Raw genomic sequence first — 14334 nt, 5'->3', positions numbered from 1 at the left:
GCCCCAGCTGCTCCTCTTCCAGTCCAGCTCTCTGCTGTGGGCCGGGAGTGCAGTGGAGGATGGCCCAGGTCCTTGGGCCCTGCACCCGCATGGGAGACCAGGAGGAAGCTTCGGATTGGCTTCGGATTGGCGCAGTGCCAGCCGTTGTGGCCATTTGGAGGGTGAACCAATGGAAGGAAGACCTTTCTCTCTGTCTCTCTCTCTCTCTCTCTCTCACTGTCTATAACTCTACATGTCTACATGTGCTTGGGCCCTGCACCCGCATGGAAGTCCAGGAGGAAGCACCTGTCTCCTGGCTTCGGATCGGCGCAGCATGCTGACTGCAAAGCGCAGGCCGTAGCGGCCACTTGGGGGGGTGAACCAATGGAAGGAAGACCTTTCTCTCTGTCTCTCTCTCTCTCTCTCTCTCTCTCACTAACTCTGCCTGTCAAAATAAAAAAAATAATAATAAAAAAAAAACTAAAAAAAAAAAAATGCTGAACTAACACAACCCCTACTTAGCTCACGACCAGGGCACAATCCTTATTATTTCTATGATTTTTATTAAGGCATGACCCCATATCCCATTCAAGAGGTCACAGAAAGTAGAAAAAACAGTAACTTTCATATAAGAGAGCAGAAGGGGAATAGATAAAGACAGGTTCCAGAGCATACCCAATGCACCTCCTTATTTCCCATTCTTCTTGAGCTATTCCCACACCATTACTGCTCCTCCATGACAAAGTCACAAAGCATCACCTTCCCTTCAACGCACTCTTCAATTAATTTACCCTAATGATTGTAGCTTCCACTAATATCTTCAATTCCTGACCAGTGGCTGTAAAAACTATATTCAATCTAAATACCTACTCATATGTTTAATCTTAACAAAGTCTCAGTTTTCTTTGTGAGAGTTTTGAATCTCCAATAAAGGTAAATTCCTTTGAATTTGAATTTATACTTATTCTGCATCCTCTACAACATAATTATATGTAGATCCAGATGGGCAAGTGGTCAGTATTTAATACTTATTCATTCTGACTTTAAGCCTGCTTTTTCTGGGAGAAACACTCTTTTGCCATGGAAGTGTTGGTGGTTCTATGTAAAAAGAAAAAAAAATCACTATAATCATGATTTTTGAGGATGATGGAATGAAATATGTGAATTGTAATGGCTATTTTTGAAATGTTTTACCTTCTTTAGAGCTTATTTATCACTCTATCAGCTTATTTAGACTAGAATGTATTTGTCTCGTAACTTAAAGGTATGTTTATTAAGGTACCTACTATGAAATGAATTAATAATACTGATTTTTTTCTAATGATCACCACATCATTTACACCTAAAAAACCAATCACTTATAAATTGTGCACTTACATTTACTATCGCTTTTCCTCTCTAGAGACTTGCCATTCTGAATTTGCTTTCTTATACATAATTAACCATTAAAATTGCATCATCATCTTTCATTAGAATGGAAAGTATGTGTCAAACAGTGACAATAATGGATGACGTTGTCACATGCATGGTATATAATACCTTTTTGTGATTTTTAAAAACCTTTTTGCACTATTTAGTTGAAAAATTGAAAAAGAAATGCAGAAAAATCCATGAACATCCAGTGATCTTTATCTTTCCTTTACATCAAAACTGGAGATGATTGGTTTATCTTAATATAAAAATATCTGTGCTCTCAGAGATTTTTTTAAATTTATGATTCCATTTCAGCACTTTAAAAATATTTGTGTTTTTCTTTAATATTATATCATCAGTGGTATTTTATCAGTTATCATACACTTCTCTATGCTTTGATATTTATTTTTTTATAAACCTTTATTTATTTGAAAGTCAGAGTTACAGAGGGAGAGACACAGAAAGAGAGATATTTCATCTGCTGTTTCACTCCCCAGATGACCACAATGGCCAGATTGGGGCAGGCTGAAGCCGGGAGCTAGGAGTTTCTTCCAGGTCCCACACATGGTTGGCAGAAGCCCATGCACTTGGACTATCCTCTGCTATTTTTCCCTTGGCCATTAGTAGGAAGCTGGATCAGAAGTGGAACGGCAGGGACTCAAACCAGTACCCATATAGGATGCCAGGGTCACAGGCAACGGCTTTACACTCTATGCCACAAGGCTGGCCTCAATATTTCTTTTTTAAAATAATACATTTGTCTGTCTGAACCTTACATAATAGAACTTAACCATGATGTTAATCTTACTAAGAGAAGCATTACCAGTGGTCAAACGATTTCTAGGACTTGTGAAATAATTATTTTTGTATTTAACAGCTTTACAAGATATTGTCTTGTACTCACATGACCAAAAATAAATCAAAATGAAGGACAAGAATAGCTCACCACACATAAACACATAAATAGCAATATACTACAAAAGTTCAGAATGCTACTAGTATAAGAAATACAAACTGTCATGTTAAAATATACCAATTCATTTCCTCACAAGTTACCAATAAATTAATAAAATAAAGACAACTTACAATTATGTCAGCAAAGTGTCAGTAGCCTGATGAAGCTTTAGAAAATTCCTTCAAGTATTGTCTACTTGCTGTTTTGTTTTTATTTTAGCAGCACTTCATGAGGAAAAAAAAAAAAAACTAAGGACATGACGAAAGAAAACTTCCAAATTCTTCTGATGAAAACTTTTTTTCTAACATTCACTTATTTATTTGAAAGTTGGAGAGTTGGAGTTACAGAAAGAGAAAGAGGGAGAGACAGAGAGAGAGATCTTTCATCCACTGGTTCACTCCCCAGATGGCCACAACAGCCTAAAGCCAGGAGCCAGGAGCTTCTTCCAGGTCTCCCATATGGGTGGCAGGGGCCCAAGCACTGTGCCATCCTCCACTAAATCTCCCAGGTCATTAGCAGGGAGCTGGATTGGGAATGGGTCAGCCAGGACTCAAACCAGTGCCCACATGGGATGCTGGTGATGCAGGCAGCAGCTTTACTCACTACATCACGCCAGACCCATCCTTAAGAGTCTTCTGAATTAGAAAGTTGGGGTTGAAACCACAGAGAAATCATTAACAGAAATTATTAATTGATCTGTGTGAGGTTTTCAGAACCATTATTGTGAAGCATCCTCTTCATAATCTCATGAAGATGCAGGATCGATTTGATTCATTGATTGGTTGGTTGGTTGGTTGGCTGAATGATTAATTACTGAGTATTTAAAGCTGACTGGAATCTTTTGGTCCATTTAATCTAAATCCTTCATTTACACCTGAAGAAAACAGTAACACAGATCAATAACAACTATGAAAGCTATCTGGATATGGAAGTTTATCTCCTGACTTCCAGTTTAGTGACAATGGCATACTATGCTTCATATCTGTTGGTTCATTTAACAGTCTGAATATAGATTTTATGTTTATCTATATATTTCTACCATTAAAAGTGCAAATATCCTTTGTAAATAAAACGTGGAAAATAAACACAGTAGTCAAAGGACACTTCACATTACTACATAAAAAGCATATTTTTTCATTTTAAAAAATTCACAAACATTTTTATAGATAAAATACTTCTGATTTTTAAAAACACACTTAAGGGACTGGTGTTGAGGCACAGTGAGTTAAGCCACTGTCTGCAGCACTGGCAATCCATGCGGGTCCCAGTTTGAGTCCTGGCTGCTCCAATTCTGATCCAACTCCCTGTTAATGTGCCTGGGAGGGCAGCAGAGGATGACCCAAGTGCTTGGGCTTCTGTATCCACATGGGAGACTCAAAGGAAGTTCCCGACTCCTGGTTTCAGCCTGGCCCAGTCCTGGCCATTGCAACCATCTGGGGAGTGAACCAGTGGATAGATCTCTCTCTCTCTCTCTCTCTCTCTCTCTCTCTCTGTCTATCTATCTATCTTTCCTTCTCTGTGCTGTAACTCTGCAAAAATTCGAATAAATAAAATTTTAAAAAGCACATTTAAATAGTAAGAAATGTTTATATTATTAGATCATTCTGTAGTTAATTAATGAAGGATTCTATTATCCCATGGTATTTCAGCTATGTCTCTTCCCTAGATATTCTCCTCTTTTCTTAAAACATGAGAGAATACTTGCAATTCTTCCCTCTGACAAGTCTTCACTTGACCTTGATCCAATAAAATTACTGTCATCTCTCCCTTCCCTTTCTTTCTTCTCTTCTTTTTTTTTCTTTCTTTCTTTTCCCAGCTCTTGATATCAGCTCTCTGAGAAAAGGCATGTATCTTCACCCTTTTATTAACAGTGGCATAATTTCTGTAGACTTACTCCAATGAGAAAAAAAAAAAAACATTTAAAGTAAATAAATTTTATTGCTCTCTTTTCCTTCTGTTCCACTACACATTTTGGATCACATTTCTTAAAACTCTTTCCATCTCTGAGTTCTTGAATTACACCATCTCTATCTCATATCATTATCATTTTCAGTTGATTCTTTTAGGTCCTAATTGCCTTAATGTTTCTCATTTCATATGGGCTTTTAGTGCAGTGTGAGTACCTCTTGCAACCATATCTTTATGAACATATGCACCCACTCCACAGTTTTATCTTTCCTGTCTTCTGCAGTTACTAACATTAAATATATTATACTATAAAAAAGACTCAATTTTCGTATTTCTGTGACTTTTTAAGCCAGCAAGGTAGGCAATATTAGATACTTTAACAGTAATAGGTAATGGTAATTATTCATTCCTTTGCCAAATGTCTCGAAGTTATTGTCTTCACAGTCTGGGAAAACTACTCAAATAATGAAGAAAATAAATATTCAAATAACTATAATGTGGGAAGGACATGGATAAATGTAGAGAAAAAATATGGTAAGCACACAAGAAAGAAAGATGGACTTTCATTCAATACAATGTCTACTAACTCACTCCAAGCATCTGTGGATTATATTCATGACTGTACCATATTCTCCTCTCAATATGTAAAACTTTAATAATTTACTGAGCATTTATTGTTTGGGTTTCTCTTTTCTACTATTCTTAATTTTGCTATAGACTGATATTACAGAGGGAGAGTATGGGGAGGGAAGGTAGAGAGAATTCATTAGATATGGGAAAGACAAATACCACGAACATATTGAAGTTGTTGGACTACAAGGACAGCTAGGTGGAGAAAGCTGACAACCATAACAGAAGTGCAGAGATGAGAGTTACATAGGCAGAAATAACAAATTGAATCAGGAGACTGGAAATAATTAGTATTTTTCAGGGAAGGAACTTGGTAGACGCTGTAGAACATCACCCTCATAAGGTGATTTGATGAGGAAGAAACAGTGACTATAGAGTCTTAATAAATACAGCAATGCAATGAAACAGAAATGAAACAGATATCCCCAAAGATGCTCTTGTAACACATTTTGAATTAGGATGGAAATAGAAATTTAAAATAATGCATTAGAGGTAAAAATACAGGCAAAAATAAATGTGCCCATCATAGCTAGGCAGCTATCTTAGCATGATGAGACAGAGAAGCATCCAGGAGTAGCTATTTCTCAAAACATGCCTGGACCTCCAGGATCAAAATCAGTTATACTATACATCAAAACTGCAAGCCCAATACTCATCCCAAGCCTTCTGATTTGAGTCTTGGGAGTCAGGACCCAGGAATAAGTTATTTAATATGTTCTCAAGGTTCTAGAATAATGAGGTTTATAGAAATAGCAAGAGATATTTATTTTGCCATTATGTAGCTTAGAACTAACATATATCTAAGAATTAGTGGTGAGTGAATATCGTAAAAAACTAGAGTTCATGCTAGCTATATGTCATCTGCCTTATGGAATCTGCACACATTATTCCAGTTAAACTGTTTGTATAGATCCAACTTTCACTTCGTACTGTGGTTTTCTTTGCTTGCTATATCATACGTAGCAAGAATTGAGTACATGAATTTATCTTACCTTTTGTCGAATACTTAAAAATAGTATGCCCATGAAACATAGTAACAAATGGAGCTTTTTAAAAGGTTTCCGTTTCTAGGTTAAAACTAATTCTGTTCTTCAGCTTAAACCCATCTACTTCACCCAAATTTTTCTTTGTTTTCAATTGTTTTGGAGAAAGACCTATTTTTTTGCAGTCATATTGATAATTCTTAAATTTTTTGCAATTAAAAATAATGAAATGAGATTCACATGAAGAAATTTAAGTTGAATCTTAGTTATTAAATTTAAATACATCTCTTCCAAAAAATAAGTATAGTTCTCAAATTTAGTGACACTGTACCAATTCAAATTCATGTATTTTATAAAATTAATACTTTCTTGAAAAATAAAGCAAGCTCCTAAACAGTTCTTACAAAATATTTGGTTTATTGTGACAAGAAGGTTTTGAATAAAATATTTATGCTGATTGACCTACATTCCAAAATACAACACAAACTCAATTCTAAATAAAATGGACAGCGATTTACAATTGCATTAGAAACTCTATTTTTAAATGAAAATAAATGATTAGCTGATTTTATTTGAAACCATTTTGACTAACATTTGTCCAGGTATCCTATCAACAATTTTCACTTAGGCATGAATTTCCACATGCTAAATTTTGTTGTGAAAGTTTAGTATGACACTAAATTTCTATGTATTTCTAATTAAAATTCAGTCCCTTATCATATGTGCTTCAAAGAACTTATATTGCATTTTGAGTTCTAAACCCAATGTGAAAGGCTGGTGCTGTTGCGCAGTGGGTTAACGCCCTGGCCTGAAGCGCCAGCATCCCAGATGGGCACTAGTTCGAGAACTGGATGCTCCACTTCCGATCCAGCTCTCTGCTATGGGCTGGGAAAGCAGTAGAGGATGGCCCAAATCCTTGGGCCCCTGCACCCGCATAGGAGACCTGGAAGAAGCTCCTGGCTCCTGCCTTTGGATCGGCACAGCTCTGGCCATTGCAGCTGATTGGGGAGTAAACCAGCAGATGGAAGACCTCTCTCTCTCTCTCTCTCTCTCTCTCTCTGCCTCTTCTCTCTATGTGTAACTCTTTCTAAGAAATAAATAAATCTTAAAAAAAAAAAAAAAACACAGGCCAATACACTTTGGGAATTTTATAAAAAAGTAAATAAAAATAAACCCAATGTGGGCGCCAGATTCTATCCCGGTTGCCCCTCTTCCAGGCCAGCTCTCTGCTATGGCCCTGGAAGGCAGTGGAGGATGGCCCAAGTCCTTGGGCCCTGCACCCGCATGGGAGACCAGGAGAAGCACCTGGCTCCTGGCTTCGGATCAGCTAGATGCGCCGGCCGCAGCGGCCATTGGAGGGTGAACCAACAGCAAAAAGGAAGACCTTTCTCTCTGTCTCTTTCTCTCTCACTATCCACTCTGCCTGTCAAAAATAAATAAATAAATAAACCCAGTGTGAAGCACACTTATTAGACATCATTTTGAGGAATGAGGTCAAAATGCTGATTACCTTCAAGTCCTTCTTTCTGTGGATGTGCACGATGCTCTTCACATGCACAGGACAGTCCCAATCTCCTTCCTTTGTATCTTACTGCTCTTGATGACTTTTTGGGCAATCAAATGCAGCAGAAGTGATAACCTGGGACTGCTCTGATACTGAATCATAAGAATCCTTTCAGGGGATGGCACTGTGCCACAGTGGGCTAAGCCTCCTCCTGTGGCATCAGCATCCCATATGGACACCAGTTTGTGTCCTAGCTGCTCCTTTTCGGATCTAGCTTTCTGCTATGGCCTAGGAAAGCAGTGGAAGATGGCTCAAATGCTTGGGTCCCTGTACCCATGTGAGAGATCAGAAGCTCTTGGCTCCTGGGTTTGGATTGGCCCAGCTCCAGCTATTGCAGCAATTTAGGGAGTGAACCAGCAGATAGAAGACCTTTCTCTCTGTCTCTCCCCCTCCCTGACTATAACTCTACCTCTCAAATAAATGATAAAAAAAAAAAAAAAACAGAAAGAATCAATTCAGGTTCTGATTAGGCATCTCAGAACACACATTCTTGGAATACTGCCTCTTATGCTAGTCATCATTCTGAGAAAACCCTGGCCACTTGCAGACAACCACAAATAAACTCGCAGCTAACAGTCAGTATCAACTGCCAGATATATGCATGAATTATCAACTAGTCCAATCAAGTGTTCAGGTGGCTGAATCAACAGCCGACATGAGACCAAGATGACATGGGAACTCAAATGAGAATTATTCAGGAGACAACTAGATCACAGAACCATGAGAAAGAATAACAAATTGCTTCAATCTACTACTTTGGGGAATAAATGTTATGTAGTAATAGATACCCAGAACCTCTCTGCTGAGGTTCAGACTACTATCAAGAGCTTTCTAATTTTCTGAAGAAAACAACATACTAGAATCCAATGATCCTTTAAAATATTACCTAGTAGGCTAGCATCATAAAATATCTTTGATTTGCTTAATGGAAATAGCTCAATCTTATCTTCTTTACATGTGTTTTCCTTTCATTGTTACTGAATCAAGACCTGAGCTACATAAATTTATAGAATCTTGCCCAGCCCTATCGTCAAATAAAAGAGGAAATAAGATACCAAAGATTTACAGGACACACCCAAAGGCATAAGGAATTATCATCTGCTTCAAACCTTGGCTCTTTATAACTTGTCTGCAACTGCCTCTAGGGTGTCATAATTTTTCTGACCAAAAATAAAAGGGGGGAGGAGCTCAAAACAATACTATATCTCATTATTCCTTATCTACATTGGCAGATTTATACAATCTAAACCAACTCAATGTTTACTTACTGAAATTCAATAAGAAAAAAATGTTTCCATATGATTTTTCCTTCTTTCCAAAATGTATAGACTCTCAGATCTAATTCTACATGTTTAGGATGTCACTTCCCGCTATTCTAATTGTAGAGTATTCCAGCAGACAGGAAGTAGATAGTGTTTCTCCTCCTTGAACAGGGATATCCTTTCCCTCTCTGTCAGTCAGTGCTCCCAAGACTTTCACTTCCAAGTAGTAATTCATTAAATGGGTTAACCTCTCACTACTGGTTGGTAACCCTCAAATCTATTTTTTTTTCCCTCTTTGTTGTTCTTGTGCTCTGATTAAATTCTCATTATATACTTCCAACCTACTAAACATTGTGTTTAGATATCTAGGCATCACCTTGTAATTTATGTGACAAAATGAAATTTATCTGTAGTGCAAAACACCCAGAAAATAAACCAGCTGGTTACACTGTAAAAGATCCCTTACTTCCATCAAAAGATCCCTTACTTCCAGTCTTCAAATTTTGGAATCTCTAAAGATTATCTTTCATTTATTTATTCTTTTTCTTCTTGCTCAACTGTATAATTTTATAAATTTTTCAAAAGCCATGGCTTTTACCCATATTTACTTCTCTATTTCCACTATTGCCACACTGGCCTCGACATGTACCATTCCAGAATTACTGTGACAACTACGTCTATCTTTTCCAATCTATTCTTTTTCTTAAACAACATTGTTCAACTTATCTTCCTTAAACATTAATTTGATTATAATTCTCCCCTGTTCAAAACTTCCTTGACTCTTTCTATTGTGTAATTTACAAATTTCTCTAGTTGCTTTTGAAAGCTTTCCAAAACATAACAGCATCCAACCAACCCAGTTCCATGTTTTACTAGTCACCAAGACTTATCTAGAACACCTCTTACCCTGCCCAAATCCTTCACATTATCTCCAAATCCAGATCAATTTCACATGGCTTATGAAACTTAAACAGAGCAAAGATAAATGGTCTCTGAATAAATAATTATAATACATAAGGTCAAGTAGAGTGGTAAGTGATGTGTTTAGGGAAGAAATTAAAAACATTCCTGGCCTATCTTTCCACTGAAGCTTGAAATTCCACAATTAGAGAGCTTACAGGTTAAAGTTAACCTTGAAGCTAAAATGTAAACACTCTCAGCTAAGGGTTAGCCTTGTATTTTTTTTTTAGTTTGAAATATTTTGTTATGTCCTTTCTGGAGAGCAGTTTAGGAGCAAAGGTAAAACCGTCTGCATATCTATGCAAGTCAAGGGCACGACTGAGAAGAGAGAAGTAAACAAAAGCAAGAAGAGACACCAAAAGTCCCAATTTGCCTACTTGGCAAATGACTATTTTTGAGAATTAGTCTTTGCATTGTCAATAAGATGATTATAAATTATTCAGAACATATGATTAATCAACTGTATTACTCTCAGTCTTTCACAACACTAGAATACAGATTTCTTCTTCTGAAATATACAAGATTCAACTGTAACATTTACCCCTATAGCACCATTTTCCTTTCCTCAGATGATAAATGTCAGTTGTCATGATACTAGGAAAAAGATGGATTTCAGATTGCTGGCAGAGTTCAGCATTCCTCAACACTGTTTTTGCCTCTTATCCTAGCAATTTGGAATCTAACACTGAACCGCCTACTATCCCTACTACCACTAAATAAAAGAAGTTCTTAGTAATGAAGTTCTGCTTTTCACCAGTAAATTAAAAGGAAAAGAGAAATATGACCTTAAATGACCAAATGTTTTCTAATTTCTGAGCATATTTCCATTTTTTTCCCCCCTCACTTGCCCTCCATCCACTCATTGGCTCCTCCTAACTTCTTTCTGAACTATAGTTTCTGAATCTCTGTCCTGAGTCCTCATTCATCAATTTTTTCTCCTAGAGTTTCCTGACCTCTGGTTTCTCACTTATTTCCTCCATCCACACTCTCCTCCTAGCTACCTGACAATTAACTACGAGAGGTTTCAATCACCTCAATTACAATGGGAAAAAAATACAATCCATTCCTGGTAGAAGAAGCGACAAGTTTTAGACATGTCGGGTTACAGATAGGAAAGAGTTTTTAAGAATATAGAACCAGTTACAGATTAACCTGAACAACTCAGCTGATAACTCCGCCCCTCCTCCTGTAACACCTGCCAATAATTTGAGATGATAAGCAATTTATCCAGGGGCAAAGGGGTAAAATCAAGGACCAGTTATTTTCATTACAGTATGGAAATAGAAGTTAGAGAAATGATTAACTTTGAAGTGAGTGCCTTACCCTTTGACAGCCAGTCCACTCAAGCTGAAAGTTGTAGTGTAAATTATGTCACTCTTTCTAGACATTTTATTATGTGGGATCCACATAATATCTCGATGTCTTTAACCCGGTCAATGAATAGATTTCATCAAGTCAATTATTTCGGCTTTATATTTATGAGTTTTTCCTCCATGTGTTATTCCAACAGCTTATATATTCAAGTACAACCCTATTTTTTTTTTTAAATTAAGAAAAATAACGCTCTGCCACACTTGGGAAAGTGTACGCTTCTTTTTTCAACTGGAAAACACTCCCTCAGTTTCGGAAAAGATTTAAAGACTGTCCATTCGGGAGCTCCTTTCCAACACTGTTTTATTCAAAGTCCCTAAAAATGGGTCTTTCTCAGCTCTTCCAGGGTCAAGCAAGAAGAGACTGTCTTGATCAGAGCTAACATTCATAGGCAAAAATGTCCCCAGCTTTCTCTTTTTCCCTTTCTTCCCATTTGGCCACTGTCTATAAACTCCACCGATTAGTAGTCAAAGCATCCCGTAACCCTCGAGCCTGTGGGAATTTAGGAATCTCAGCACTAGCACGTCAGCCCCAAAGGCTTCCTTCAAGCCAGGGGAGAAGAAAGCGCTCACAACAAAGCACAAGGGAGAGACGGGGGAGGGGCGCGCTCCGGCCTTGGACCGGAAGGAGTGCGCGCCCCGGGGTTTGAATGCCGACCCCCGCCAGCCCGGGGGATCGCTAATCAGCAACCCGGAGACGCAGCGCGCGCCGGCGCCGCGCGGCTGCGCTGAGCGAACCAAACCGCGTCCCGGGTGGGGGAGGGCGGTGCCACCGCTCCCGCTTCCCGGTTTTCCCAGCTTTCCTCACCGGCCCCGCTCCCGCGTGCCGGGTCGGGGTCCGCCGCGCCCCACCGGTACCCCCGCACGCCGCCGCCGCCTCACTCCGCCGCATCTCTGGGGTTCATCCAAGCTGCAGCCGCCAGACTCCAGAAGAGTGGACTCTGGAAGCTGGAGCTGTGGCGGGACTCTACGGTCCAGAGACCTCAGGCACTCTGCACACTCGGTTAACCACCCCAAGGCCCCGGGGTTTCCATTAGGAAGAATCAGCCTTCGGCCCCAACTTCAGCTGTTGCCCATTTCTTGCAGATAGGCACTCAGCTTGTACAGGGACGAGAAAATGTCCTCAGCCTCGCCCTGCCCCGGCTCCTTCCTCTACTCAAACCTGTACGAATTGGAAGTTTTTGCCAAGTTTCCATCTGTGGGAGCCCGCGCCCGCTTGCTGCTCTGGAGACACGTTAAAACGTGCGGACACGCGGGGACTGCAACCTCCCTGCAGCCGTCTCCTGTGTTCCTAACTCCGGGCCTCCCGGTCTGTCTTTCCCCCTCAAGCACCGCGTCCCAGCACCGTACAGCGGATCTCCGGGCTTCTGTGGCGTGCGCCCGGGCGCAGCCCACTCCTCGCCCACTGTAAACGCGCTGAGCCCTTTCTCGCCTCCAGCGGCCACCCCACCCTTACCACCTCAGGAAAAGTCCAGAGGATGCCCCCTGAGGCGACGTCCTGGGACTTGGACGCTCACTCCCCAGGCCCAGCCTTGTGGGCCATTTGTCCGCGACCGTCCGCGCACTCACCCATGGCTCGAGGTCCTACTTCTCAGCGGTCCCCAGAGGAGTGCAAGGGACCAGGCGCTGCGCAGGGCCAAGTTCTCCAAGCTGCGCTCGGGCTCCTCGGGCCCTGGAGAGTGACAGCCTCGCCCCTCCCAGTGGAGTCAGCTCACCCGGCGCCTGGAAACTCGGCGGGCGCGCAGACCCCTCCCCTTTCCACCTGCAGCCTCTGGTCCACAGTCGCCCAGGAGAGCCTCATGTAAGTGTTTTCCTCCCAAGTTCGTTATGTGCACGTTCCGTATACACACAGTGAGCACCCCATGAGTGACTCGCTATCCGAGTTGGTATGAACCCGAAAAGATTATTCAGCAACACAAATTTGCTATACTTTTATATTGGCTAAAATGTTCTCTAGGGTATATCAATTTTTCTTAATAAGGTTGTTCATAAAGACAAGAGGAAGGGAAAATTCTCTTTTTACGTCATTATTTCTTTTTCCTTCTGTTAAATATGTTTGTGTTCTGGAAACATTGTAAATTCCTAAAATACACACACGCACACGTGCATGCACATACACACCATAATATGCAGAAATCACTTGAAAATAAACAGCTCTAGAGAGCTGGGTTGTGATTCTGGCTCTAACACAGACACACTAAGACTCAGTTTCCTAATTTGGAAAATGAAATATCTGGGGAAAGTGATCTCTAAGGTCCCTTCAAGCTAAAAAAAAAAAAAATTACATAAGTCTATGGGTTACTGACCTAGTTCTTCCAGCATTCATCCTGGAGAAGTTATTTCAGTCAGTCAGTCCCCAAAGTGTCTTGTTTCTTTTGCATGCACAGCACAACCTAAACTATTGAAATCTATATTGTAAACAAGTGGGAGTTTAAAAAAAAAAAAACATAGTGTACATGCCTACTCTACTCCCCCTGAGGAATATTGCTATCCAACGAAGAAGAGACAATTTGCAAATAAATAAGAATATCCAGCAGAATATATGGAAAAACAAGGAACATTCAAATGGCACTGAAACAATTGCACAGCTGTGTTCACATAATGGAAGAGGTGCAGGTCTGCAGGGATGTTGTAAATATATTTCAGTTAAATGGGAATACAAAATTATTCTTGTGGGGGGGAAGGAAGTAGTTGATAAAAGTGTTCAACATATTCAGATATGCATCAGCATTCTTAACATGTAACTGAAATTATAACAAACCATAAGACTCATACATTTGAGGTTAATTTATAAGTGCAGCTTTAGGGTTACTTCAGACAATTCCCCACCTATTCCTGAGGGCCTATTCTAATATTATTGCTGTAAAAAATTATAACTATCGTTGTTTCCAGTGGAACTGTATCATGGTTCTGAAATAAAAATAAATAGTAAAATAATAAAAATAAAAAATAAATAATAAAAATTAAAAATAATAAAGTATAAATCATTAATATGCTAAATATTGCCAGTAAATTATATGAATTTTGAGATATGGTAGAGAGACAAATCATTATCTGTTATCTAATTACCCAAATCCTTTATTATCTGTTATCTTTCCTTTGGCCTAGTGTAAGTGAATATATCAAAAAATGTTTAGGTTCAATCTATTGTACAATAACTATATAAATGCGATGATTGTCCTAAGTCTCAAATATAGAGGAACCACTTTCTCACCTGAGACTTAAGAACTGTCATAACTTTATATGGGAACTCACTCAGCATATCACAATTAATTCATGGTTTCAGTCAGGAAATTTTATTCATGATTCC

The 14334-nt window shown here is 39.4% G+C and overlaps 1 protein-coding gene across 1 annotated transcript in view; it reads right to left on the bottom strand.

The window, feature by feature from the left end:
• Positions 1-12683, bottom strand: part of GPM6A (glycoprotein M6A) — a 351286-nt gene extending 338603 nt beyond the window's left edge. Inside the window, exon 1 of the mRNA XM_062212935.1 lies at positions 12594-12683. Coding sequence (XP_062068919.1) covers positions 12594-12597 — 4 coding nt within the window. The 5' untranslated portion in view covers positions 12598-12683. The remainder of the gene's footprint in view (positions 1-12593) is intronic.
• Positions 12684-14334: the final 1651 nt, after the last annotated feature.

Source organism: Lepus europaeus, chromosome 16, assembly GCF_033115175.1.
Source record: "Lepus europaeus isolate LE1 chromosome 16, mLepTim1.pri, whole genome shotgun sequence".
NCBI classification, from domain to species: domain Eukaryota; kingdom Metazoa; phylum Chordata; class Mammalia; order Lagomorpha; family Leporidae; genus Lepus; species Lepus europaeus.
Note: the sequence above shows the minus strand (reverse complement) of the source record. Positions and strands in the feature narration are given on the sequence as shown.